Below are 26,994 nucleotides of genomic sequence, written 5' to 3' on the forward strand. Positions count from 1 at the left end.
GGGGGGACAGTCCCAGTGTCCTCCCCCCCCAAGGAGGGACTGGGGGGGGTTGTGGCACAACACAGCCCCCCCCCCCCACCCCATCAGCCACTGGTGAAGTGGGGGCAGGGGGGGTGACAGCCCCCTGCTTGGAGGGTGGCAGCAGTCCCAGTGCCCCCCCAGGGAAGGGGGGGGGTGAGCTACCGGTCGCTTACTGGGGAATGGGGGGGGGGGGTGGGCAACAGTCCCCTGGTGTCCCCCAGGAAGTGGGGGGGGGGCTCAGCCCTGAGGGCCTTCCCCCAGCTGTGGGGTGGTGATGGCAGTTGGGGGTGCGGGGGGGGGCACTGCAAGGACCCCAAGGGGACACCCCCACCACCTCCCCAAAGAAGTTGTGTGTCCCCCCCCCCGTCACCCCTAGGGAAGGGGGGGGACACTGTTCTGGGTCAGGGGGACAAAAATCTATGGGGCTACAGGATCTTTGTGGGGGGGGTGTGTCCCCTGGCACCTGCCCCCCTCTTTGGGGGGTGGGGGAAGCCCTAAGGGGGGGGGGGCAGAGGTGATATCCAGGGGGTCCCACCGCACCATGGGGGGGGGACACACTGACTCCACCCCCCCCCCCACCCCAGATGTCCCCAGGGAGCCCCAACCCCCCCCGGATGTTGTGTGTCCGTCCCCCCCTCCCCCGGGTGGCAGACAGCGTCACCGCAGTGGGGTGGCACCTTCTGCCCTTTGTCCCCAGCCCGGTGGCGGGGGACAACAGTGGCCACCCCCACCCTCTGGACCCCCCCCAGCCCTCCTGAGCCCCCCCGTCCCCCCGCTGTTGGCAGCAGCAATAAAGCACCGCTCGGGGCTCTCCTGCACCTCCTCTCCTTTATCCGTGCGCTGGGGGCAGGTGGTGGTGGTGGGGGGAATTGTCACCCCCCCGGGGGTGACATTGGATAGACAAAGAGCTGGGTGGGAGTGGGGGGGGGGGACACACAGACACACGCACACATACACCCCCCCCTCCCCGTCCCCGGCCTTAGAAGTTGGGTTTGTGCTTCTTGAGCTCCACCATGAGGTGGTGGATGTTGATGAGCTCGGCGCGGGCGGGCAGGGAGCGCAGGGGGGGCTGCGCCAGCACCTTGTGGAACCGGTGGTAATATTGGATCAGCTGCGTCAGGGCACCCTGGGGAGAGGCCGAGGGAGGGTTGTGGGGGGGGTTATGGACAACCCCCCCCCCCCCCCGAAAAGTATTCCCCCCCCGGAACCCCCACCTGGATGATGCCGGTGCCGTTCTTGAAGTTGCTGAAGGAACGCATGACGTCCTGGCTCAGCGACTCCACCGACGCCTTCCAGGTGCTGGAGAAACCCCGAGCCAGTTGTGTCACCCGAGCTGGTGGCGGGGGGGGGGAACACACAGAAGGTAAAGACACCCCTCCCGAAGCGCTAGTGGGGGGTGTTCCCTAAAATTCATGTCTTTCCCCCCCTCCTGCCCTTACCCTCCTCCCCGCGCAGCCGCTCCAGCTGCCCCTTCTCCAGCAGCGCCTCCGCCTCCTTGACGAAGGCGATCATTCCGCCGAAGGGGGGGGACAGGATCTCCTCGATGAACTCCTGCGGGAGGGGACGGTGACACAGCCCCCCCACCCCACACCCTGAGACACCCCCACACCCCCCCAGTAAAGGGGGAGGGGGGGGGGAACCCAAAAAACATAAAGCCGGGGGGGCTCACCTGGGTGCGGGCAGAGAGCAGCTGCTGGAAGCCCTCCACCTCCTTGCTCTCCTCCACCGCCCGCTCCTGGGGGTGAGGACACACAGGTTTTGAGCTCCCCCCCCGCCTCCCTTTAAATTTGGGGACTCCCCCCCTAGGTTTGGGGGGGGAGGGGGGGGTTGTCATAGGGAGGGGGACTCGTTACCATGAGGACGCCCAGCATCATGTCATAGTTGTTAATGAGGAAGATGAGCTGCTCCTTGCGGGAGGAGAACTCGGCCGCCACGCGCAGCACGAAGTTCTCCACCTCCACCTGGGGCGGGGGGGAACAAAGACATGGCGGGGAGGGTGGTGGTGTTGGGGTGACACACCCCTCCCCCAGCACTTCTGGGTCCCCCCAAAAGTTTGGGGGGGGGTGCGTGTGTGTCCCCGAGTTCTTTCCTCTCCCCCCCACCCCCCCCACTACCTGGAGCTGCCCCAGCAGCGCGTGGGTCTTCTCGTTAGGGAAGGTCTGGTTGATGCTGACGATGGCGGAGGAGAATTCGGCGTAGCGGCGGGTGATCTGGGGTGGGGGGGGGGTGTAAAGTGGGGGTGGAGGGGGCAAGGAGGGGACCCCAACCCCCACCCTCCCCCCCCCCATCGCCCCTCCCTTCACCATACATAGTGGGGGCGGGTGTCGAGGAACCCCAATTTCTGGGGGTCGGTGCTTTGGATGCTCTGGATGTTCAGCTCCAGGATGTGCTCGAAGCGGGGCCACAGGATCTCCAGCAGCGTGTCCCAGTACCTGGGCGGGGCGGAAACACGGATTTGGAGGGGGGGGGGGTTTCCCTGTGGGATTTTGGGGTTCCTGTGGGATTTGGGGGGGGGGTGGGGGGGTTGGTCCTGAGGTTCCCTACTCACTTATCGACGGCGGGGATGTTGCGCTTGGCCATGATGGCTTTGAAGCGCAGGACGATGTGGATGCAGAGGAAGACGGCGATGCTGTCGTAGCAGTCGCAGACGTAGGCTTCCATGTGCTTCTGCGATTTGAAGCGTGTGTGGCGGGGGGGGAGTTAGAGCCCTTGGGGGCCCCCCAAAATCCCCCCCCCCCCCAAAAAAAACCCTCACCAGGAACATGGCCAAGGTCTTGCCCATGACGGCGTTGAAGAGATCCTGGGCGCTGGGGCCGGTCACCATGAAGAAGTCGCAGAGGAACAAGTACTCGCGGCAGCTGTTGTCCAGCAGCGCGTAGTGCTGGCTGCGGAACAGCGACTCGAAGGGGTACTGCCGACGGACGGACGGATGGACGGAGGTCAGGACACCCCCAAAAAACCTCTTATTCCGCGCCCCCCCACCTCGGTTAAACTCACCCGCACGTCGCTCTTCTGCGCAGCGTGGGGCACGATGATGGGACCCTCCAGCTCGGCCGCCCCGATGACGCTGCCCCGGTTGCCCAGGGTGAAGACGGTGTTGCGGTTCTTTAACGAGGGCTTGGAGAAGAAGCGTGATGGGGGGGGGGACGACACACAGGATAACGGGGGTCAAGGCAATAACGGGGTGTCCCAAATCCCCCCCCCAACCCTCATCCTTGTCCCCACACACAACTCTAGGATATCTTTCTTGGCCGTGTCCTCCACACCCATGAGATCGTCCTTCTCCGCCACCTCCTCATACTGCAGGGACAAAACGGAGTAGGAGCGGGGGGGGTGCCAAGTGCCCGAAGCACGGCCCCCGGTGTCCCACCCACCCCCCCCAAGCCCCCTCCCCCCCAACCTGGATCTTCATGAGGCGGCTGGTGTAGGATTTGAAGTAGGAGAGGTAGATCTTGCTCATGGTGTCCACGTACTGCTCCCGCAGCTCCTGCGCCACCACCCGCTCGTTGCCCAGCAGAAACTGGTAGAAAAACCTGCCCGGGGAGAAGATGTCGGGGTAACCCCGCCCCCCCCAACTCTCCGTCCCCCCATTTCCTTCCCCAGCGTCCCCCCCCCAACACCCCACCTGTATTTCAACAAGGCGTTTTGGGGGATCTGGTAGTTGGTCATGGGCTTGCGGAAGGAGTAGATCTTCTGCAGGACGAACTCCCGGATCTTGGTGACGGCCTTGGGGTGGGGGGGACAACACAGGATTGGGGGGTGCTGAGGGAGTCCCCTGGGTGCTGGGGGGGGGTGGGGGGTGTGTGTCCCTTGGGTTCTGGGGTGGGGGTTGTATTGTGTCACCTTAATTTTGAGTTTCTCCAGGACGTGCTGGACGTCGGCGCAGGCCACAGTCTCCCGGAATGCCTGCTCCTTCACCGAGTTGATTTTCCCGTTCAGTTCCTGCAGCTGCTCCAGGAATTCCGGCTCTGTCACCGGCGCTTCCAGGATGGTGCTGGGAGGTGACGGGGACGTGACGCAGGAGGACAGGGAGGTGGCAGGCACCTCTCTTGTCCCTCAATGTCCCACCTGATCATGGCGGCGGGGACCACCAGCTCGTCCAGGAGCTGGCCCAGTTGCCGCCGCACGGCCCGGCGGTTCTTCAGCCGCAAGTTCATGGCCACCGACTGCTCCTGCAGCGTCCGGATCTCGGAGCTGATGCTGCTCAGGTCGCACTGGAATGCGCTCAACATCTGCTCCATGCGCTGCGGGGCGGGGGGACACACGACACAGCCAGGGCTTAGGGGACAACTTGGGGACACGGAGGGGATGCTCGGGGGCCACCCGAGGCCATCCCCTGCCACCCCTCACCTCCAGGATGGCGTCGCAAGCGGTGATCTGGTTGTGCAGCGAGGCGATGTTCTCGCTCTCCTTGATGTCTGCCAGGGCGGGTCAGGGACACGTTGGGGACACGCAGGGGGACACTGGGGACACCGTGTCCCTCCCCATCCCATGACAGCCCCCCCCCCCATTCCCCCAGGAGAAGGATACAGTCGCGGATGGAGGCACGTTCCACCTCCTGCAGCTCCAGCTCCACCTGCTTGGAGTACTGCCGCAGGTCCACGCCCTGCGGGGACAGCCCTGTCATCGAGGGGGGGACACACACCGTGGGGCTGGGGACACTATGGGGCAGGGTGTTTTGGGGGGGGACACAAGTGCCACTCACTGTCTTCAGGGCCTCCTGCACCAGCGCGTCCTCCAGGTTGGCCTGGATGTGAACTGCGGAGGGGGGGGACGGGACGGACACACAGGGGCTGGACATCACCACTGTCCCCACAGTGTCCCCACGCCAGCCCCCAACCTGCTCCTGCGCCCCCTCTCCTGCCCGCCGCCCCCCCCCCGTGTCATGGCCCCTGTCAGCCCCCTCCAAACACCCCCATGTCCCCCCTAACTGTCCCCTCCCTCTGCCCCCCATGCCCCCTCCCATCCCAAGTCCCTTGTGTCCGTCCCCCCCATCATCGGTCCCCCATGTCCCCCCCCCACTCACTAGTCCCCTGTGTCCCCCCACGTCCCCCTCCCATCACTGATCTCCATGTGCCCCCCCCAAAGGTCTCACATGTTCCCCCCAACTGTTCCCCTGTGCCCACCCCGTCCCTGCTCCCCCACTGTGTCGCCCATGTCCCCCCCAAAACACCCCCGTGTTCCCCTCACCCCTCCCTGTGCCCCCCATTTCCCCCCAAAAACACCCCCGTGTCCCCCCCCCATCAAAGGTCTCCCATGCCCCTCCTCCACCCTCTCCCCAGTCGTCCCCCCGCCATCACCGGTTCCCTGTGTCCCCCCCCATCACCAGTCCCCTGTGTGTCCCCCCCCATCACTGGACTCCCATGTTGTGCCCCCCCCAATCACTGATCCCCTCATGCTTCCCCCCCCCACCCCAGTCCCCTGTGTCCCCATGTCCCTGTGTCCTTGTCATCTGCCCCAAAGGTCTCACGTGCCCCCCCAAAACCTCTCCCTTGCCTCCCCTCTCGCCACCCTGTGTGTCCCCCTTTGTCCCTGCCACGTCCTTGTCCCCTTGTGTGTCCCCCCCCCCGCCCCTCCCCATCACTGGTCCCCATCAAACCATGGGGTCCCCATCAAACCTCCCCCCCCGCCCCATCAAACGTCTGCCATGTCGTCCCCCGTCCCCACCGTCCCCCCCCAACATCACCAGGCCCTCACCCCCTCCCCGTCCCCCCGTGATCCCCCGGTCCCTCGTGTCCCCCCTCCTCGGTCCCCCACCGTCCACTTCGTCCAGCACCAGATCCTCCCCCTCCAGGTCCAGCTCGGCCTCGGGGGGGCCCCGGCCCAGCTCCGCCTCCAGCTCCGCCTCCAGCGGCGCCTCCGAGACCCGAACCTACGGCGGAAGCGGCCGCTCAGCCCCACCCGGACACCCCCGATCCTACAAAACCCCCCCCTCCACCGTCCGCTACCCCCGGCCCTACCGCCGCCTCCGCCGCCATGTTTGCCGCCGCGGTCATGTGACAGGCGCTTCCCGCCCAGCGCGCTAACGTCACTTCCTCCCCCTCTTCCGGCGGAGCCCGGCGAGACGCGCAGGCTGCAGCCATGGTAGGCGCCGGCGGCATCGGCCGCCATCCGGGACCGGGGGTGGGTGAGGGGGCGGCGGGGAGGGAGCGGGGAGGAAGGACGGGCTCCGGGGGGTCGGGTGGGGAGGGATGGAGGCGGCGGCGGGGGAGGATGCCGGCCGCGTGGGGCCGGACACATTCCCCCCCCCCCCCCGACTCTGGTGGCCGCCATGTTGCCCCCGGTGGGCATCCCCGACCCTCCGTGACCGTGTGGGCCCCCCCGGGACTGTCCCCAACCCCCGGGGACCGTGTGGCCCCCCCTTCCTTGACCGTGACCCCCTCCCAGTGATCGTCCCCAGCCTCCGGTGACCCTGGACCCCATTTCCCCCCCCCCCCCCCCCCCGTGACCGTGTCTCCCCCCACCTCCTTCCCCGGTGATTGTCCCAAACCCTTCCGTGTCCCCCCCTCGGTGACTGACCCCATCCTTGGTGAGCGTGTCGCCCCCCCACCCCCCCAGTGTCCGTGTCCCCCCCCCCCCTTAACCGTGTAACACCCCCCGCGCCGTGACCTTTCCCACCCCCTTATGATTGTGCCCCCCCCTCCGTGACCATGTCCCCAACTGGTGGCCACTGCCCCCCCCCCCAAGTGTCCATGTGTCCCCTCCTGTGACCATGTAACCCCCGTGCAGTGACTGTCCCCACCCACCTGTGACTGTGCCCCCCCCTCCCCATGACCGTGTCCCTCCCTCGTGACAACGTAACCCCCCCCCCTGCGGTGACTGTCCCCATCCCCCTATGACTGTGCCCCTCTGGCAGTGACCGTGTCCCACACGGGTGGCCACCAGCCCCCCCCCCCCCTCCAGTGACCATGTCCCCCTGCCCCAGTGACTCTGTCCCCCCCAGTGACCGTGTCCCCCCCACCCCGTGTCGTCCCCCCCTAGTCTCTCGTCATCCCTGAGAAGTTCCAGCACATCCTGCGCGTCCTCAACACCAACATCGACGGGCGCCGCAAAATCGCCTTCGCCATCACCGCCATCAAGGTGAGGGGATGCCGGGGGACACCAGGGGACACGGGGAGGGGGGGGGTATGCGACACAGGTGATGTGACCCCCACCTTTTTGTCCCTCCCTGTCCCCCGCCCCCCAGGGTGTGGGGCGCCGCTATGCCCACGTGGTGCTGCGCAAGGCCGACATCGACCTCACCAAGCGCGCGGGCGAGCTGACCGAGGACGAGGTGAGCGCTGTGGGGGGGACACGGGGACATCTCAGGGGGCATTGGGGACATCTCTGGGGGGTTGGGGGCATTGCTGGTGGAGTTGAGAACATCTCTCAGGGAGTTGGGGACATCTCGGGGGCATTGGGAACATCTCTCAGGGAGTTGGGGACATCTGTGGGGAAGTTGGGGGCATTGCTGATGGAGTTGGGGACATGTCTGTGGGCATTGGGGACATCTCTGAGGGGAATGGGCATGTGTTTGGGATGTTGGGGACATGTCAGGGGGTTTGGGGACATCTGAGGGGCGTTGGGGACATCTAGGAGTGGTTGGGGACATCTCGGGGGACTGGGGACATATCGGGGGTGGTTGGGGTCACCTGTGGGGAGGTTGGGGACGTGTCTGTGGGGATTAGGGACATTTTAGGGGGATGTTGGGGACATCTCGGGGGGTGTGGGGACATCTCTAGGGGGTCAAGGACATATCGGGGGCGTTGGGGACATCTGTGAGGGGATGGGGCACATCTCTGAGGGCGTTGGGGACATCTCGGGGGGAGGTCGGAGACATCTCGGCGGGGGTTAGGGATATTTTGGGGGGTATTGGGGACGTCTCAGTGGGTTTGGGTACATCGGGGAGGGTGTGTGGACATGTCTAGGGGGTCAGGGACATCTCGGGGGTGTTTGGGACATCTTGGGGGGCGTTGGGGACATCTCGGGGTTGTTGAGGGTGTCTCAAGGGGGGGGGGGGGTTGAGATCTCTGGGGGGAATTGAGGAGATCTCGGGGAGGGGGTGGGGACTTCTCAGGGGGCGTTGGGGACATCCTGGGGAGGTTGGGGACGTTTCAAGGGGGGTTGGGGACATCCCGGAGGTGTCGTTTACATGTCCCAACAGGTGGAGCGGGTGATCACCATCATGCAGAACCCCCGGCAGTACAAGATCCCCGACTGGTTCCTCAACCGGCAGAAGGACGTGAAGGACGGGAAGTACAGCCAGGTGAGGGGGGGGGACGGGACAGTCCCCCGATGTCCCCTGATGTTCCCCTCGGTGTCCCTTCGTGTTTCCTGATGTCCCCCCGTGTCCCCTCTCCCCCGCCAGGTGCTGGCCAACGGGTTGGACAATAAACTCCGGGAGGATTTGGAGCGGCTGAAGAAAATCCGGGCACATCGGGGGCTGCGGCACTTCTGGGGGTGAGGAGGGGCTTGGGGACATCGGGAGGGGGGGTTGGGGACATCGAGGGGGACACAGGGACGTGGGGGGGGACATGGTGAGAGGTGACACTCGGGGACAGAGTCCCTGAGACGACTGTTGTGTCCCCCCCGGGCTGCGCATGCGAGGGGGCTCTGGTAGTTCTGGGGAGGGTTGGGGACACCAGGAGGGGTCTCGGGGACACCAGGAGGGGTTTGGGGACACCAGAAGGGACACGGGGACACCAGGGGAGGTGACACTTGGGGACGGGGTTCCTGGCACCGCTGTTGTGTCCCCCTCGAGGTTGTGCGTGCGAGAGGGCTGTGGCACTTCTGGGAGTGATCAGGGGTCTTGGGGACACTGGGGGGGGGCTCTTGGGGACACAGCTGGCGGTTTGGGGACATCAAGGGTGTCTTGGGGACACCAAGGGAGATGGCACTTGGGGACAGGGTCCCTGAGGGCACCGTGCTTCACCCATCCAGGCTGCACATGTCAATGGGCTGTGGCACTTGGCGGGGGGGGGGATGGGTCTTGGGGACACCAAGGCGGGGGGTTGGGGACACCAAGGGGGTCTTGGGGGACACTAGAGGGACAAAGGGACATCAGGGGAGGTGGCACTTGGGGACAGGGTCCCTCCCCAAGGTGGCTGTGGTGCGTCACCCAGGCTGTGCATGCATGAGGGGGCTGTGGCACTTGTGGGGGTAAGAGGGGGGGCTCTTGGGGACACTGGTGGGTTCAGGGACATCAAAGGGATCTTGGGGACATCAGAGGGGACATGGGGACACAGGTGACAGTTGGGGACAAGATCCCTGAGGTGGCTGTGGTGGTGCTCCCCCTCCCCCCGAGGCTGCGTGTGCGATGGGGCTGTGGCACTTGTGGGGGTGATGATGAGGGGGTTTGGGGACACCGGAGGGGACACGGGGACGGGGGGGAGGTGGCACTTGGGGACAAGGTCCCCTGATGCCACCCATGTTGTCCCCCCCCAGGCTGCGCGTGCGAGGCCAGCACACCAAGACCACGGGCCGGCGGGGTCGCACCGTTGGCGTCTCCAAGAAGAAGTGAGCGGGGCGGGGGGGGCGCAGAGGAATAAAAGTGACGTTGGTGACACGAGTGACACCCGCCTGGCTCTGTGTGACCTGGGGGAGAGGGCGGGGGCGGCCTCGCACGAGGAGGGGACTGCACGAGGAGGGGGCCTCACCCAAAGATGGAGCCTCCCACGAGGACGGGGCCTTGCACAGGGATGGTGCTGCGCACGAGAGCTTTGTACGAGGATGGGGCCTGGGGGGGGAGGTGGAGCCTCGCACGAGGACGGGGCTTCACCCAGGGATGGTGCTTTGCACAAGGGCGAGGTTTCGCAAGAGGATGGGGTCTGGGAGGCTGATGGTGCCTTGCACGAGGATGGGGTCTTGCACGAGGACAGGTCTTTGCATGAGCCCAGAGCCTTGCTCAAGGATGTGTCTTTGCACGAGGACGGGGCCTCGCACAAGGACAGGGTTCTTGTATGAGGCTGGGTCTTTGCACGAGGACGGGTCTTTGCTTGAGCCAGAGCCTTGCTTGAGGATTGGACCTCGCACGAGGACAGGGCCTTGCACAAGGATGGGGCCTGGGGGGAAGATGGGGTCTTGCACGAGGATGGGGCCTCGCATGAAGATGGGGCCTCGCATGAAGATGGGGCCTGGGGGGGAAGATGGAGCCTCGCACGAGGACAAGGGTCTTGCACAAGGTCAGGACCTAGCACGAGGACGGGGCTTCACCCAGGGATGGTGCTTTGCACGAGGGCGAGGTTTCGCAAGAGGATGGGGTCTGGGAGGCTGATGGTGCCTTGCACTAGGATGAGTCCTTGCACGAGGGTGTGTCCTTTCATGAGGAAAGGGCCTTGCATGAGGACAGGTCTTTGCACGAGGATGGGTCTTTGCGTGAGCCAGAGCCTTGCTCGAGGATGGGTCTTTGCACGAGGATGGGTCCTTGCGTGAGGGCAGGTTTTTGCACGAGGACGGGGCCTTGCACGAGGACGGGGCCTTGCACAAGGACGGGGCCTTGCATGAGCCAGAGCCTTGCTCGAGGATGGGGCCTTGCACGAGGACGGGGCCTCGGGGGAAGGTGGGGACCCCACGCAAGGGCCAGGTCTCACACAAGGATGGGGCCTTGCACGAGGACTTCGCACGAGGATGGGGCCTTGCACGAGGACCTTACGCTCCCCTGGATCCTGCAGGAGATGCCCCTCTCTTTGCCCCAGCACGGGGCCGGGGGGGGTCGCAGAGGCGGGGGGGAGGGGGAGGGGCTGGGGGCTGTCCCGAATGGGTCACAAACACCATTTTTTGGGTCGCAAAGGCCAGGTTTGGGGTTGGGGCAGAATTTGGGGCTGTTTCGTGAGTTTTGAGCTGCCCGTTTGGGTTCTTCCTCCCCTTCGACGCCACGATTCCTGCCCCGTCGCAGCGGGATTGGGGGCGATAAAGGTTTTGGGGCAACTGCGGAGCCTGCGGTGGGTCCAGCTGTGGTCTCCCCGGTTCCAGAAGGACGGGGAACTGCTGGAGAGGGGACAGCAAAGGGCTGCCCAGATGCCGAGGGGATGGACCATCTCTCTGATGGAGAAAGGCTGAGGGATTTGGGTCTCTTCAGTCCGGAAAAAAGACGGCTGAGGGGGGATCTTATCAACGCTTATAAATAGTTCAAGGGGGGGTGTCAGGATGGGGCCAGGCTCTTTCCAGTGGTGCCCAGCGACAGGACGAGGGGTAACGGGCACAAACTTGACCATGGGAAGTTCCACCTCAACACGAGGAGGAACTTCTTCACTCTGCGGGTGGCAGAGCCCTGGCACTGGCTGCCCAGAGAGGTGGCGGAGTCTCCGTCTCCGTCGACATTCCAAACCCTCCCGGACGCGTTCCTGCGCCGCCTGCTCTGGGCGACCCTGCTCTGGCGGGGGGGGGGTTGGATGGGATGATCTCCAGAGGTCCCTTCCAACCCCTGCCAGCCTGGGATTCTGTGATGGTTATGGCTTGAGCAGGAGCCAGGAGCAAGGGAAAGGGGAGACCACACCGCCACGTCCCTGCGCCCAATATTTTGAGTATGGATGAGGGTGGGACGTTGGGGACACGTCCTCCCCAGGGAAGTGATGTCCCCAAGTTGACAGGGCAGAGGGATAGGGCACAGCTGGGGTGTCCCGACACTTGAACCCCCCCAAACCTTCTTGTCGCAGTGTCCCTGACTCCTCACAAGCTCCTGGCTCCTGAAGGGCTGCAGGGACACTGCTGGGCTCCTCCACCATCTCCAACATTCACAACGAAGCTCTAATCATAATGTGCTCCCCTCCAAGTGCACATGTTTCCTTCCTCTTTTTTTTTTTTTTTCTTCCCAACTTTTTCATTCGTTTTGCATGCGGGGGTGGAGCCTGCAGTCACTGTAAAACCCCCGTAACGCTGCACCCAAAAACCGAGGGTGAGACCTCGGGTGGATCCTGTAGGCTGGTTCCTCGAGCGCGGTAAGTGAATTCCCTTTCGGCGAGGAATATGTCACGTTTAACGAATTTAAAGTCTTGTGCGGGATTTGGCAACAGGGATCATCTCTGAGGCATCTCGGCCGATGGGGTGGGGGGGGGCGGGGTGGAGCCCGGAGTCACTCCAAAGCCAAGAATTCTGCACCTGGGAACTGGCAAAAGTTTGGAGATGTTGGGTGGGGCCAGGTGCCTCCCGCAGATCGTACCCATCCGGTATGGGACTTTTCCTTTTCCGGGGAAATTAGAATATTCAATTTTGTAGAAAGTCTTTAGGATTTAGAAGAAATCCAGGGGGAAGGGCAGTGGGGCAGAGCAGGGGCTGCAGCGGGAGCCGCGGCGTGGGCCCGTCCTGCCCTCGACCGATGGTTCCTCCCGACGGCAGGGTGCGGGGGGTTTGGTGGGATTTCTGGAGCCTCCCTGGGGGCGGGTGCAGCCCTTCTTCCCCATCCCCTCCCCGGCGGCTCTAACCCCCCCTTGCCCTCCCTCTGCCTCCCTTCTCACCCTCTTCTCCAGCTGCGCCCGCAGATGGGGTTCCCCGCCAGCCCCAGGGGCCTCCTGAGTTATTTCCTGACTCTCCACGTGCTCCGCCTGGGATCAGGTAGGGATCCTGCAGGGCTGGGGGCGCTGAGCCCGCTGCGGGGGGCAGATGTGGGGCAGGGGAGGTGCCGTGGGGCAGGAGGAGCTGAGCCCAGAGCTGGGCCGCGGATGGGTTTCACTTTCCCTTGGGCTCTTGATGCCACCCCCACGTCCCTTGCCCTGGGACACCTTCAGTCCCGTCCCGCAGTGCTCCCCTAAAGCGTTTGTCCCTTCTCCCAGGGCTGGCCGGGCTGGGGGCTATTTTCGGGGTTGGGGGTGACTTTCTGGAGCAGTTCCCACTCCCAGGGAACCTCCTTCTCCTTGGAGTCCTCCCACTCCCTCTCCAGTTTCTCCAGGCTCTTTGGAGCACGGGGAGGGCAAAGCGACGCCCGCGGGATGGAGCGGGCACCACTCACGCCACGCTCGCCCCTTGCCATGCATCGCCCCGAATTAACGTGGGCGCAATCTCCGTCTCTCTGTGTCCTTCTCCGTCCCCAAGCTGAGTTCAGAGTGGTGGGACCAGACCAACCTCTCCTTGCCACCGTGGGGCAGGACGTCGTGCTGCTGTGTCACTTGTCCCCACGCGCGGACGCTCGGAGCTTGGAGATCAGGTGGATCCGGCACCAGTTCTCGGAAACGGTGCATCTCTACCGAAATGGAGAGGACCTGTATGGGGCACAGATGGAGGAATACATTGGAAGGACAGAGTTGGTCAGAGATGGTCTCTCCAATGGGACCCTGGACTTGCGACTCGCTGGGGTGAGACCCTCTGATGATGGCCAGTACGTCTGCACTGTGAGAGATGCTGCCTCTTATGGAGAAGCTACAGTGGACCTGGAGGTGGCAGGTTTGTGGGTGGTGCGGTGTTTCCTGGGGGTGGTTCAGGTGTCCCTGGGTTGGAGTGTCCCTCCCAGACCTCTGTCCCACCCTCACGTCCATCCATCCAATGCCAAAGGCCAATAGACCTTGACAGAGGTCGGGTTGAAGGGGACCCTTCCCATCCATGCCTGCCCAGGAAGGAGCACAGACATGGTGCTGGAGGTGTTTTTGGGGGCAGAGTGGCACAAACGAGGTGGCTTTGTGTCTCTGTGGTGTCCTCGAGGTGTTGTGAGGGCACAGGGGAGAAGCTGCTGAGCAGCTGCTTGGGCTCAGGGCCTGGGCTGCCAAGCGAGCCCAGGATGGGAGCTACCGCTGTGCCTGGCGTTGGGAAGAGCCCTCTTCCCAGGTCCCACCAGCTGGATCCTTGCTTTGCCTTTGCTGTTGGTGCCGGAGGAGACCTGGTGCCTTGTCTGGAAGCCTCAGGGCTTCTTGGGCAAGGACGGGAGAGGGCAGAGACCTTGCTCGGCCTCTGGGTCCTCCTCTGCCGGGCTGTTTTATGGGCGGTGTGGGGTCATTGGGCATCAATGCTCTCCGGTTCCTGCACACGTTGGGGTGGTTTGGGTGGTGTGAGGAGCACGTGCGTGGTCCCACAGCCCCCTCGGGACAATGTGATGTGTCTGGTATGGGGTTGGGTCTTTGCCTTTGAGCCGAGTCCATCCCTAACTCAGCCCAACGGCGGGCTCTTCCCCCAGCCATGGGCTCCGTCCCTCTCCTCTCTCTGGAGGCTTATGAGAACAGAGGCATCCGGGTGGTGTGTGGATCAGCCGGCTGGTACCCGCAACCGGAGGTGCTGTGGAAGGCTGCCAGCGGGCAGCGTCTGCCCTCGGTCTCCCAGAGACTTTCCTCTGACGAGAGGGGCCTGTTTGAGATCCAAGATGTCGTCGTGGTGAGCGGGAAGGGCGATGGGAACTTGTCGTGCGTGGTGAGGAACAGCCGCCTGGAGCAGGAGCAGGCGTCGTCCCTGCACATCTCAGGTGCAGGATGGCAGCGGGGCTGGGGTTGGCTGCGCTTGGGGGCGGGGGCGGTTTGATCTCAGGGGGCTGGAGAAACATGCGGGGGGTGGAGGAATGGGAGGGGATGCACCCGCAGGTGAGCTTTAGCGCAGGAGATAACCTGAGCCTGGCGGGCTTCAGGGGAGCATTGGGATGTCTGTGGGCTGGAGAGGACGATGTCCCCTTGAGCCCAGGGCTCCCAGCACAAGGCTTTAGGAGTGGGGTGGTGTAATCCCAGCCCAGAGCCGGCACCGCGCAGCCCCTCGCTCATTCCCCACCGTTGGGATGGGATAGAGAATGGGAAGAGTAACAGGTTTTGTCCCAACTGTTTGCGCTCCCCCCCAAGCCCACTTGCTGGTGGGGCGGTGTGAGGAGGAGACCATTCCTCGACTGCCCAGCAACAACCAAAACCATCAGTGCGCTCCCATTGCTGCTTCTCATCCCAAATCCAAAACATCCCATCCCTCAATAGCTGCAAGCGATGACGTCCACTTGTTCATTCCATCCCAGCCAATACCCTGACGATGAGTTAGAACCTGGAGTTTTTCTTTCTCCCTTTCATTTTCCTCCTACACAGGAGTGCAAAATGAGCCCTTTTCCTGCTGTGTTTTTGTTTCTCAGCTCCCTTTTTCCACAATGTCATTCACTGGATGGCAGCTCTGGGTGTCTCCCTCGTGTTTTTGGTGGCATCATGTGGTTTCAGTGTTTATCTCTGGCTAAGGAAAGGTGAGTTTGTCATGGAGGGGTTGGAGTGGAGGGGAGCGGGGTGGAGTGAAGCTGAGCTCTGGCCCATGGATGTACTCAAAAGGGGATGACAGTTGTGTCAGAACATGTTTTGCCTTCATTAAAGGAGGTCCCATTCCTGGGAGCCAGAGGGTCTTTTCGCACTCCCTAAAAAGGAGGATTTTTGGCTCTGCGCGAGCTCTGCCCGCTCTTGCAGGAGCAGCCGTGGCATGAGAAGCCGTCCCCTCTCATCACTCATTGCTTCTTTTTTTGCTTTCCAGGGAAACGAGACGCAGAACTGAGTGAGTCTCCGTGATCTCCTCCTCCCTCAGTGTCCTCTCCCAGTCGCTCTGTGCTGGGCCCTTTCCCCCCGTGCCCGTCCCCTCCATCCCTCCATCCCCTGGGCGCGGGGAAAGCCCGAGGGGACGTGGCTGGGTGCGTGGGCAGCTGGGGGACACCAGCCCAGGGACGGACTCTCTCCCCTCCCTCTCTCTTTGGGAACCAGCCTTGAGACGGCTCCAGGCTCACAGGGAGCCTTTCTTTGGAGCCACGGGATCTTTTCAACACTCCCTAAACGGGAGGAGTTTGGGATCTGCCCGAACTCTGCGCGCTCCCGCAGGAGCCGTTGTGGGGTGAGAAGCCGTCCCCTCTCAGCACTCAGTGCTGCTTCTTTTTCCTTTCCAGAGGAACCGAGACGCAGCACTGGGTGAGTCTCCGTGATCTCCTCCTGCCTCGGTGACCTCCCCCGGGCGCTCTGCGCTCGGCCCTTTCACCCGGTGGGAAAGCAATGGAAGACGGGCGAGGAGGAGGATTGTAAATACGCTCAAGTGACTGGCACCCGGGGTACTGGAAAACACGTATATCGCGCTAATTGTCATTCAGTCTCGGGTGCTTGCAAGAAAAACACGTGCACTTAGGCACCGTAAGGCTGTGATGGACTCAGGGACGCATTATCCAGCCGCTTGAGAATCCTGGCCCGTTGTGGAAGAAGATCGAAGCACAGTGGGAAAACCATGCCTGTTGGAGCCCTTTAAATACCCAGCAAGAACAGGGCGTCCGCGCGCGCTCTTGCTATCAAGGAGTCTCTCGCTGCCAAGGACTCTTCCTAACGAGGGAGGACTCTCTCTCACTCCGTGGTGCCCACGGTCCCTGCTTGTGTGCCTCTCCCCGGGTGTCGCTTCGGAGATTGCCCGGTCTGTGAGGTATCGAGATTAAACTTGGTCTTTGCTTTCCATCCGTGGTTTTGCGGTTGTGCCTGCGTCAGCTCAAACCCTGTCCGTGTCCGTCCCCCTCCATTCCTCTATCCCCTGGGCGTGCGTAAACCCTGAGGGGACATGCCTGGGAGGGTGGACAGCTGGGGGACACCAGCCCAGGGATGGACCCTCTCCCCTGCCCAGAGTCCCTGGGGACCCACCGTGGGATGTGACCTGCTGTTCTTTCTCCTTGTAGAATGGAGAAAGTTTCTGCTTCCTCAAAATCAAGGTAATTGCGTATTTTATTGTATTTTTACGGGTGGTTCTCCTCCCTTTCCCTCTGTGGGAGGTGTAACTGGGTGGCCAGTGAAGGCACTGGCCATCCCGGGTCGTGTTGGTGTCTCAGACCCCCCAGACCATGGCACTGGGCTGTATCTCGCCCCGTTTTCTTGCCGTTCCACCCCATTCTGAGTTACCCCCTTGGGCCCCAGAGGAGCCACCACCCCCTGAGACCCCGTGCGCTGCCCAGCCCAGCCCCTGCCTCCCCGTCCTGCTCCTCCCTGCGCGGGCTGCAGCCCCACCGGTGCCTCTTCCCACGGGACCGAGCTCGGCCGTGGCCGTGCTGGGGCCGGCCCCGTGGTGGGGATGGAGAGGAGGAAGGAGATGCCCAGTCTCCTGCCCCATGGGGCACGTCCTGTCCCCGAGGGGGTGAAACCTGCCCGGGACTGAGCTCTGATGCTGCGGCTCCTCCTGTCCCCTGCAGATGTGGTGACCCTGGATCCGAACACGGCTCATTCCCAACTCGTCCTGTCAGAGGATTTGAGGCGCGTGAGGTGGCAAAGCGAAGAGCGGGACCTGCCCGACATCCCGGAGAGATTTATGTATTCGTCCTGCGTGCTGGGCCGGGAGGGGTTCTGGGAGGGGAGACACTGCTGGGAGGTGGAGGGGGAGGTGGGAGGTGACTCATGGTGGGGTGTTGGGGTGGCCAGGGAGTCTGTGGAGAGGAAGAGGTTCTCGGACTGGAGCCCTGAAGGAGGGATCTGGGCAGTGCGGTACTGCTATGGGCAGTTCATGTCTCTTACCTCTCCTCGCACCCTCCTCCCCCAGTCCCCGCTCCCCAGCAGGATCTGGGTCTGTCTGGACTGCGCCCGGGGGCTGGTGACTTTCCTCGATGCCAACACCGGGGTCGAGATCTTCACGTTCCCACCAGCCTCATTCAAAGGGGAGACCCTGCGCCCCTGGTTTTGGGTACGAACAGAGAAAACCCAGCTGTGCCTGAGGGGCAGCGTGCCCCAGACCCTCATCCCCCCTTCCCTCCCCTCCCCGGCCGCCGGCAGCCCCTGCCCTTCTCCAGAGACTCCCCGCGCTCCTCTCCTGGATCCTGCGGGAGATGTCCATCCCTCTGCCCCAGCCCAGGGAGCAGAGGGGGAGTGAGGGGCAGGGGACGGGGGCTGCCTCGGACGCTGTCTGGCCTCACAAACACCAGTTTTTGGCTGGGTCGGATTTTGGGGACGTTTTCTGGGTGCTGAGCCGTGGGTTTGGGCTCTTCTTCCCCTTACACGCAGCGTGTCCTGCTCCGGCACAGCAGGGTTGGTGTCAATAAAGATTTGTTGGTGAACACGGAGCCTGGCTGTGATGGTTCCGGGGGGTTTCTGTCCTGGTTCCTTGCTGCCCGCCAAGAGGATTTGCAGGCACCCACCAGTCTCCGTGCTGGGGAGTCCCCAGTGGGGCATGAGCCTTGTCCCCGGGGTGCCCCACTTCTGGGAGCATCCTCCTAAACCACGTCATCCTTTACTGCAGAGAAGGGTTTTCTGCACCCAGTTCCCTTCCCAGTTGGGCGTTGGGTGAAGGCGGCAGCGGCTCTTTGCTTATTTGGGGGATTTTGGCTCTGTGCGCGAAAGCGTCTTTGTCCCAGAGCGGCTTCAGGTGCAGCAGAAGAGGAAACTTCTGAACGTGGGAGGCGTTTTCCAAGCTGGGCTTGTTTCAGACGGATATTTCACAATATTGATGGCTGCTGCTGCTCCAGGGTTGGGTGTTGAACTGGGGACGGGCACCCCAGTACCCCTCCCCAGGGCTGGGTACTGTCCCCAGGCCCCCCAGAGTTGGGTATGACCCCCCTCAGCACCCCCGTACCCACCCCCTGCTATGGCTACGGCCCCCCACCCCCAATATTTTGAGTATGGATGAGGGTGGGACATTGGGGACAGCAGGGGACACGTCCTCCCAGGGGATGTGAGGTCCCCAAGTTGACAGGGCAGAGGGACAGGGCACAGCTGAGGTGTCCTGACACTTGAAGCCCCCCCCAAACCCTTCTTGTCCGCGTGTCCCTCACTCCCCACAAGCTCCTTGCTCTTGTAGGGCTGCAGGGACACTGCTGGGCTCCTCCACCATCTCCAAAAATCACAACGAAGCTCGGTTTAACCTGCTCGCACCCAAATGCCCATCTTTTCATGGTTTCCTTCTTTTTTTTTTTCCTTTTTTTGTTTTTTGGATTCCTGAGGCTGATGGGCTGCCGCGTTTTACTCCCCAACAGACAAATGTCCTGAAAGAACGCAAAAAACCTCCAGAGAGAGAGAGAGAGCGGAACCGGTGTGGGTGAACACTTCATCATGGTGTGGTCTGGGGTTTGCTCCGGAGGTGGGGCAGGCCAGAGAGCGAAAGGAGAGATGATGAGCAGGAAAACAAAATACATTCCTTCAGCGACAATGGCCGTAGGAAAGAAAATCATCCCCTTTCGGGAAAGGAAATGCTTCTTTATGGATGCAAAACCTCGCCGAGGTCTCTGCCCCAGCACAGGCTGCCAGGAGAGGTGCAGCCCTGGGAAAAGACACCTCCACCACCTCCCACCCAGGAACGGGGAGGGTGATGGTTTCTCTTTGGCATTTTGAGCTTGGAGGTTTATTTTATGACTCTAACCCCGCTGACGGGGATCAGCGCTGGGTGAGGAACCTCAGCTCAAGGCGTGGGAGGGGGGGTGGTGGACCTTGAAGTCATTCCGAAGTCCATAATTCTGCACCCGGAAACTAGAAAAAGGTTGGAGATTTTGGGTGCAACTTGTACATGTCGGGTGAGTGATTTTTCTTTTTGCAGGGGATTTAGAATCTCTAATTAATTTAAAGTCTTGAAAGGGGTTCAGCGCAAATGCTGGGGAAGGGCAGTGGGGCAGAGCAGGGGCTGCAGCGGGAGCCGCGGCGTGGGCCCGTCCTGCCCTCGACCGACGGTTCCTCCCGACGGCAGGGTGCGGGGGGTTTGGTGGGATTTCTGGAGCCTCCCTGGGGGCGGGTGCAGCCCTTCTTCCCCATCCCCTCCCCGGCGGCTCTAACCCCCCCTTGCCCTCCCTCTGCCTCCCTTCCCACCCTCTTCTCCAGCTGCGCCCGCAGATGGGGTTCCCCGCCAGCCCCAGGGGCCTCCTGAGTTATTTCCTGACTCTCCACGTGCTCCGCCTGGGATCAGGTAGGGATCCTGCAGGGCTGGGGGCGCTGAGCCCGCTGCGGGGGGCAGATGTGGGGCAGGGGAGGTGCCGTGGGGCAGGAGGAGCTGAGCCCAGAGCTGGGCCGCGGATGGGTTTCACTTTCCCTTGGGCTCTTGATGCCACCCCCACGTCCCTTGCCCTGGGACACCTTCAGTCCCGTCCCGCAGTGCTCCCCTAAAGCGTTTGTCCCTTCTCCCAGGGCTGGCCGGGCTGGGGGCTATTTTCGGGGTTGGGGGTGACTTTCTGGAGCAGGTTCCCACTCCCAGGGAACCTCCTTCTCCTTGGAGTCCTCCCACTCCCTCTCCAGTTTCTCCAGGCTCTTTGGAGCACGGGGAGGGCAAAGCGACGCCCGTGGGATGGAGCGGGAACCGCTCACGCCACGCTCGCCCCTTGCCATGCAACGCCCCAAATCAACGTGGGCGCAATCTCCGTCTCTCTGTGTCCTTCTCCATCCCCAAGCTGAGTTCAGAGTGGTGGGACCAGACCGACCTCTCCTTGCCACCGTGGGGCAGGATGTCGTGCTGCCGTGTCACTTGTCCCCACGCGCGGACGCTCGGAGCTTGGAGATCAGGTGGATCCGGCACCAGTTCTCGGAAACGGTGCATCTCTACCGAAATGGAGAGGACCTGGATTGGGCACAGATGAGGGAATACGCTGGAAGGACAGAGTTGGTCAGAGATGGTCTCTCCGGTGGGACCCTGGACTTGCGACTCGCTGGGGTGAGACCCTCTGATGACGGCCAGTACATCTGCACTGTGAGAGATGCTGCCTCTTATGAAGAAGCCATGGTGGAGCTGGAGGTGGCAGGTTTGTGGGTGGTGCGGTGTTTCCTGGGGGTGGTTCAGGTGTCCCTGGGTTGGTGTGTCCCTCCCAGACCTCTGTCCCATCCTTACGTCCATCCATCCAATGCCAAAGGCCAATAGACCTTGACAGAGGTCGGGTTGAAGGGGACCCTTCCCATCCATGCCTGCCCAGGAAGGAGCACAGACATGGTGCTGGAGGTGTTTTTGGGGGCAGAGTGGCACAAACGAGGTGGCTTTGTGTCTCTGTGGTGTCCTCGAGGTGTTGTGAGGGCACAGGGGAGAAGCTGCTGAGCAGCTGCTTGGGCTCAGGGCCTGGGCTGCCAAGCGAGCCCAGGATGGGAGCTACCGCTGTGCCTGGCGTTGGGAAGAGCCCTCTTCCCAGGTCCCACCAGCTGGATCCTTGCTTTGCCTTTGCCGTTTGGCCGGAGGAGACCTGGCGCCTCATCTGGAAGCCTCAGGGCTTCTTGGACAAGGACAGGAGAGGGCAGAGACCTTGCTCAGCCTCTGGGTCCTCCTCTGCCGGGCTGTTTTATGGGCGATGTGGGGTCATTGGGCATCAATGCTCTCCGGTTCCTGCACACGTTGGGGTGGTTTGGGTGGTGTGAGGAGCACGTGCGTGGTCCCACAGCCCCCTCGGGACAATGTGATGTGTCTGGTATGGGGTTGGGTCTTTGCCTTTGAGCCGAGTCCATCCCTAACTCAGCCCAACGGCGGGCTCTTCCCCCAGCCATGGGCTCCGTCCCTCTCCTCTCTCTGGAGGCTCACCAGGACGGAGGCATCCGGGTGGTGTGCGGATCGGCTGGCTGGTACCCGCAACCGCAGGTGCTGTGGAAGGCTGCCAACGGGCAGCGTCTGCCCTCGGTCTCCCAGAGACGTTCCTCTGACGAGAGGGGCCTGTTTGAGATCCAAGATGTCGTCGTGGTGAGCGGGAAGGGCGATGGGAACTTGTCGTGCGTGGTGAGGAACAGCCGCCTGGAGCAGGAGCAGGCGTCATCCCTGCACATCTCAGGTGCAGGATGGCAGCGGGGCTGGGGTTGGCTGCGCTTGGGGCGGGGGCGGTTTGATCTCGGGGGGCTGGAGAAACGTGCGGGGGGTGGGGGAATGGGAGGGGATGCACCCGCAGGTGAGCTTTAGCGCAGGAGATAACCTGAGCCTGGTGGGCTTCAGGGGAGCATTGGGATGTCCGTGGGCTGGAGAGGACGATGTCCCCTTGAGCCCGGGGCTCCCAGCACAAGGCTTTAGGAGTGGGGTGGTGTAATCCCAGCCCAGAGCCAGCACCGCGCAGCCCCTCGCTCATTCCCCACCGTTGGGATGGGATAGAGAATGGGAAGAGTAACGGGTTTTGTCCCAACTGTTTGCGCCCCCCGCCAAGCCCACTCGCTGGTGGGGCGGTGTGAGGAGCAGACCATTCCTCGACTGCCCAGCGACACCCAAAACCATCAGTACACTCCCATCGCTGCTTCTCATCCCAAATCCAAAACATCCCATCCCTCAATAGCTGCAAGCGATGACGTCCACTTGTTCATTCCGTCCCAGCCAAAACCCTGACGATGAGTTAGAACTTGGAGTTTTTCTTTCTCCCTTTCATTTTCCTCCTACACAGGAGTGCAAAGTGAGCCCTTTTCCCTCTGTGTTTTTGTTTCTCAGCTCCCTTTTTCCACAACGCCCGTCACTGGATGGCAGCTCTGGGTGTCTTCCTCGTGCTTTCAGTGGCGTCATTTGGCGTCATCACTTATCTCTGGCGAAGGAAAGGTGAGTTTGTCACGGGGGGGATGGAATGGAGGGGATCGGGGTGGAGCGAGGCCGAGCCCTGGCCCATGGACGTATGTAGAAGGGGATGACAGTCGTGTCAAAAGGTGTTTTGCCTTCATTAAAGAAGCTCTTTGGGCACAGGAAGGATGGGGACAAGGACCCGGGGCGTGGGTGGGAGGCCAGGGAGTGTGGCCAGAGCACGTGGCTGGTGGGACGGTGCAAGAATCCCTGGTGAGATGTTAGCGCCGATGAAGCAGCTGCTCTCCTGACCTCCTCTTCCTCTGCCTTTGCTTTGCAGTGGGGCTGTCCAGAGCGCTGGGTGAGTCCTTCTGGCCCCCGCCACCAGCGAAGCCTCCTGAGAAAGGAGCCCCCTGGGAGGGACGTGGCTCTGGGTGGTTCTTGATCGCCCTGTGGTCGTTGGTCTGGGTTGATGGAGCCCAGAAGGGGACTGGAGAGCACTGGGTCTGGGAACGGGGCCCAGGAGGTGACCTAAGTCATGGGGAGAAGTGGGGACCCGTAATCAGTCAGCTTAAATCAGGCTGAGCCTTAAATCTCTGCTCAAGTCAGGCTTCAATGCAGGGTGCCTGGGAGGGGTGGCTGGGGGAGAAGGGAGGCAGGGAACCTGCTCTGGGACCCACACGGTCTTTTCCCACTCCCCAAACACAAGGAGTTTGGGGTCTCGCCAGCTCTGCCTGCTGCTGCAGGAACAGCCATGGGATGAGAAGCCGTCCCCTCTCATCACTCATTAATTTGATTTTTGCTTTCCAGGGAAACGAGATGCAGAACTAGGTGAGTCTCCAGGAGCTCTGTCATGGCTCGGTGTCCTCTCCCGGGTGCTCTCTGCTCGGCCCTGTCCCCCCGTGCCCATCCCCTCCATCCCTCCATCCCCTGGGGGTGGGGAAACGCCAAGGGGATGTGCCTGGGAGGGTGGGTAGCTGGGGGACACCAGCCCAGGGATGGACCCTCTCCCTTGGCCAGACTCCCTGGGGACCGGCCGTGGGACGTGACCTGGCTGGAGGTGGACATTCACAGGGTTTTGTGGTCTTTTCCCACTCCCCAAACTCTCTGAGCTCTCCTCGAGCATTGCCTGCTCCTAAAGGAGCAGCCATGGGATGAGAAGCTGTCTCCTCTCATCACTCATTGCTCCTTTTTTTCCTTTCCAGATGAAAAAACTGCAGCACTGGGTGAGTCTCTGTGATCTCCTCTTGGCTCGGTGTCCTCTCCCGGGTGCTCTGTGCTCGGCCCTGTCCCTCCATGCCCGTCCCCTCCATCCCTCCATCCCCTGGCTCCGCAGAAACCCCAAGGGGAAGTGCATGGGAGGGTGGGCAGCTGGGGGACACCAGCCCACGGATGGACCCTCTCCCTTGGCCAGAGTCCCTGGGGACCGGCCGTGGGACATGACCTGGCTGGAGGGGGCCATTCACAGGGTTTTGTGGTCTTTTCCCACTCTCCAAACTCTCTGAGCTCTCCTTGAGCTCTGCGCGCTCCTGAAGGATCAGACATGGGATGAGAAGCCGTCCCCTCTCATCACTCATGGCTTCTCTTTTTCCTTTCCGGATAAAAAAGCTGCAGCACTGGGTGAGTCTCCGTGATCTCCTCTTGCCTCGGTGTCCTCTCCCGGGTGCTCTCTGCTCGGCCCTGTCCCCCCGTGCCCGTCCCCTCCATCCCTCCATCCCCTGGGTGCAGGGAAACGCCAAGGGGATGTGCCTGGGAGGGTGGGCAGCTGGGGGACACCAGCCCAGGGATGGACCCTCTCCCCTGCCCAGACCCACTGGCCACCGTCCGTGGGACATAACCAGGCTGGAGGGAGCCCCCCCGGGAGCCAAGGGGTCTTTTCCCCCTCCCCAAACAGAAGGGCTCTGCCAACTCCTGCGGGTGCAGTTGTGGAATGAGAAGCTGTCCCCTCTCATCACTGATTGACTTTCTTTTTCCTTTCCAGATGAACAAGATGCGGCACTGGGTGAGTCTCCATGATCTCCTCTTGGCTCCATCTCCTCTCCCGGGTGCTCTCTGCTCGGCCCTTTCCCGCTGTGTCCATCCCCTCCATCCCCTCCATCCCCTGGATCCGAGCAAACCCCCAGGGGACATGCCCGGGACGGTGGGCGGCCGGGGGACACCGGCCTAGGGATGGACCCTCTCCCCTGCCCCGAGTCCCTGGGGACCGGCCGTGGGACGTGACCTTGCTCTTGTCCCTCCTTGTAGCGTGGAGAAAGTTCCTGCTTCCTGAAAATCAAGGTAATTGGGTGATTTATTGTAGTTTATGGGTGGTTCTCCTCCCTTTCCCTCTGCAGGAGGTGTAACTGGGTGGCCAGTGAAGGCACTGGGTGGCCACTGAAGGGGGACTGGCCATCCCGGGTCGTGTAGGTGTCTCAGACCCCCCAGACCATGGCACTGGGCTGTATCTCGCCCCGTTTTCTTGCTGTTCTACCCCATTCTGAGTCACCCCCTTGGGCCCCAGAGGAGCCACCGCCCCCTGAGACCCCGTGCGCTGCCCAGCCCAGCCCCTGCCTCCCCGTCCTGCTCCTCCCTGCGTGGGCTGCAGCCCCACCGGTGCCTCTTCCCACGGGACCGAGCTCGGCCGTGGCCGTGCTGGGGCCGGCCCCGTGGTGGGGATGGAGAGGAGGAAGGAGATGCCCAGTCTCCTGCCCCATGGGGCACGTCCTGTCCCCGAGGGGGTGAAACCTGCCCGGGACTGAGCTCTGATGCTGCGGCTCCTCCTGTGCCCTGCAGACGTGGTGACCCTGGATCCGAACACGGCTCACTCCCAACTCGTCCTGTCGGCCGATCAGAGGCGTGTGAGGTGGCAAAGCGAAGAGCGGGACCTGCCCGACGTCCCGGAGAGATTTACCTATTGGTTCTGTGTTTTGGGCCAGGAGAGGTTCCAGGAGGGGAGACACTGCTGGGAGGTGGAGGTGAAGGGGGAGGTGGGAGGCAAGTCGCGGTGGGGCGTCGGGGTGGCCAGGGAGTCTGTGGAGAGGAAAGGGAGACCCTTCCTGAGCCCGGACGGAGGGATCTGGGCGGTGAGGCACAAGGGAGGGCGTTTCGTGTCTCTCACCTCTCGTCGCACCTTCCTCCCCCGGTTCCTGCTCCCCAGCAGGATCTGTGTCTGTCTGGACTGCGCCCGGGGGCTGGTGACTTTCCTCGATGCCGACACCGGGGTCGAGATCTTCACGTTCCCACCAGCCTCGTTCAAAGGGGAGACCCTGCGCCCCTGGTTTTGGGTAGGAACAGAGAAAACCCAGCTGTGCCTGAGGGGCAGCACCTCTTAGACACTCTCCTCCCTTTCCCTCCCTCCCCAGCCACCGGCAGCCCCTGCCCTTCTCCAGAGACTCCCCATGCTCCTCTCCTGAATCCCGCGGGAGACGTCCATCCCTCTGCCCCAGCCCGGGGAGCAGAGGGGGAGTGAGGGGCAGGGGACGGGGGCTGCCTCGGACGCTGTGTGGCCTCACAAACACCAGTTTTTGGCTGGGTCGGATTTTGGGGACGTTTTCTGGGTGCTGAGCCGTGGGTGTGGGCTCTTCTTCCCCTTACACGCAGCGTGTCCTGCTCCGGTACAGCAGGGTTGGTGTCAATAAAGATTTGTTGGTGAACACGGAGCCTGGCTGTGATGGTTCCTGGGGGTTTTTGTCCTGGTTCCTTGCTGCCCGCCAAGAGGATTTGCAGGCACCCACCAGTCTCCGTGCTGGGGAGTCCCCAGTGGGGCATGAGCCTTGTCCCCGGGGTGCCCCACTTCTGGGAGCATCCTCCTAAACCACGTCATCCTTTACTGCAGAGAAGGGTTTTCTGCACCCAGTTCCCTTCCCAGTTGGGCGTTGGGTGAAGGCGGCAGCGGCTCTTTGCTTATTTGGGGGATTTTGGCTCTGTGCGCGAAAGCGTCTTTGTCCCAGAGCGGCTTCAGGTGCAGCAGAAGAGGAAACTTCTGAACGTGGGAGGCGTTTTCCAAGCTGGGCTTGTTTCAGACGGATATTTCACAATATTGATGGCTGCTGCTGCTCCAGGGTTGGGTGTTGAACTGGGGACGGGCACCCCAGTACCCCTCCCCAGGGCTGGGTACCGTCCCCAGGCCCCCCAGAGTTGGGTATGACCCCCCTCAGCACCCCCCTACCCACCCCCTGCTATGGCTACGGCCCCCCATAACCGATATTTTGAGTATGGATGAGGGTGGGACATTGGGGACAGCAGGGGACACGTCCTCCCAGGGGACGTGAGGTCCCCAAGTTGACAGGGCAGAGGGACAGGGCACAGCTGAGGCGTCCTGACACTTGAAGCCCCCCCCAAACCCTTCTTGTCCGCGTGTCCCTCGCTCCCCACAAGCTCCTTGCTCTTGTAGGGCTGCAGGGACACTGCTGGGCTCCTCCACCATCTCCAAAAATCACGACAAAGCTCGGTTTTACCTGCTCGCACCCAAATGCCCATCTTTTCATGGTTTCCTTCTTTTTTTTTTTCCTTTTTTTTTTTTTTGGATTCCTAAGGCTGATGGGCTGCCGCGTTTTACTCCCCAACAGACAAATGTCCTGAAAGAACGCAAAAAACCTCCAGAGAGAGAGAGAGAGCGGAACCGGTGTGGGTGAACACTTCATCATGGTGTGGTCTGGGGTTTGCTCCGGAGGTGGGGCAGGCCAGAGAGCGAAAGGAGAGATGATGAGCAGGAAA

At 62.5% G+C, this 26,994-nt stretch overlaps 4 protein-coding genes across 5 annotated transcripts; 3 read left to right on the top strand and 1 right to left on the bottom strand.

Annotated features, from left to right (window-relative positions):
• Window positions 1–856: 856 nt before the first annotated feature.
• VPS52 (VPS52 subunit of GARP complex) lies at window positions 857–6,028 on the bottom strand. Of its 2 annotated transcripts, none has more exons than XM_054183751.1 (20): window positions 5,982–6,028; window positions 5,779–5,893; window positions 4,727–4,779; window positions 4,552–4,641; window positions 4,372–4,439; window positions 4,090–4,265; window positions 3,865–4,015; window positions 3,647–3,747; window positions 3,422–3,554; window positions 3,264–3,321; window positions 3,019–3,152; window positions 2,777–2,932; window positions 2,570–2,688; window positions 2,330–2,453; window positions 2,136–2,231; window positions 1,875–1,982; window positions 1,691–1,756; window positions 1,461–1,572; window positions 1,236–1,354; window positions 857–1,147 (listed from the first exon to the last, which is right to left on the bottom strand). In XM_054183751.1, the coding sequence occupies exons 6-20, from the start codon at window positions 4,260–4,262 to the stop codon at window positions 1,001–1,003; spliced, it is 1,797 nt and encodes a 598-aa protein (XP_054039726.1). In that variant the 5' UTR covers window positions 4,263–4,265; window positions 4,372–4,439; window positions 4,552–4,641; window positions 4,727–4,779; window positions 5,779–5,893; window positions 5,982–6,028; the 3' UTR covers window positions 857–1,000. The 2 variants fall into 2 exon arrangements, with proteins under 2 accessions (XP_054039726.1, XP_054039727.1); XM_054183752.1 differs by having other exon boundaries at window positions 4,552–4,627; window positions 5,982–6,000.
• RPS18 (ribosomal protein S18) lies at window positions 6,003–9,572 on the top strand. Its single transcript, XM_054183856.1, has 6 exons — window positions 6,003–6,105; window positions 7,003–7,101; window positions 7,208–7,294; window positions 8,165–8,266; window positions 8,369–8,460; window positions 9,445–9,572. The coding sequence occupies exons 1-6, from the start codon at window positions 6,103–6,105 to the stop codon at window positions 9,518–9,520; spliced, it is 459 nt and encodes a 152-aa protein (XP_054039831.1). The 5' UTR covers window positions 6,003–6,102; the 3' UTR covers window positions 9,521–9,572.
• A 1,184-nt stretch (window positions 9,573–10,756) lies between these two features.
• LOC128901603 (butyrophilin subfamily 1 member A1-like) lies at window positions 10,757–17,931 on the top strand. Its single transcript, XM_054183674.1, has 9 exons — window positions 10,757–12,164; window positions 12,465–12,549; window positions 13,027–13,374; window positions 14,099–14,380; window positions 15,020–15,124; window positions 15,403–15,423; window positions 15,806–15,827; window positions 16,476–16,603; window positions 17,078–17,931. The coding sequence occupies exons 2-9, from the start codon at window positions 12,477–12,479 to the stop codon at window positions 17,746–17,748; spliced, it is 1,650 nt and encodes a 549-aa protein (XP_054039649.1). The 5' UTR covers window positions 10,757–12,164; window positions 12,465–12,476; the 3' UTR covers window positions 17,749–17,931.
• A 1,577-nt stretch (window positions 17,932–19,508) lies between these two features.
• LOC128901604 (butyrophilin subfamily 1 member A1-like) lies at window positions 19,509–25,873 on the top strand. The gene is made up of 8 exons (XM_054183675.1): window positions 19,509–19,767; window positions 20,246–20,593; window positions 21,317–21,598; window positions 22,237–22,341; window positions 23,110–23,201; window positions 23,441–23,525; window positions 24,307–24,576; window positions 25,072–25,873. The coding sequence occupies exons 1-8, from the start codon at window positions 19,695–19,697 to the stop codon at window positions 25,608–25,610; spliced, it is 1,794 nt and encodes a 597-aa protein (XP_054039650.1). The 5' UTR covers window positions 19,509–19,694; the 3' UTR covers window positions 25,611–25,873.
• The last annotated feature ends 1,121 nt before the right edge of the window (window positions 25,874–26,994 follow it).

The sequence above is a fragment of the Rissa tridactyla genome, chromosome 27 (assembly GCF_028500815.1).
Source record: "Rissa tridactyla isolate bRisTri1 chromosome 27, bRisTri1.patW.cur.20221130, whole genome shotgun sequence".
NCBI lineage: Eukaryota > Metazoa > Chordata > Aves > Charadriiformes > Laridae > Rissa > Rissa tridactyla.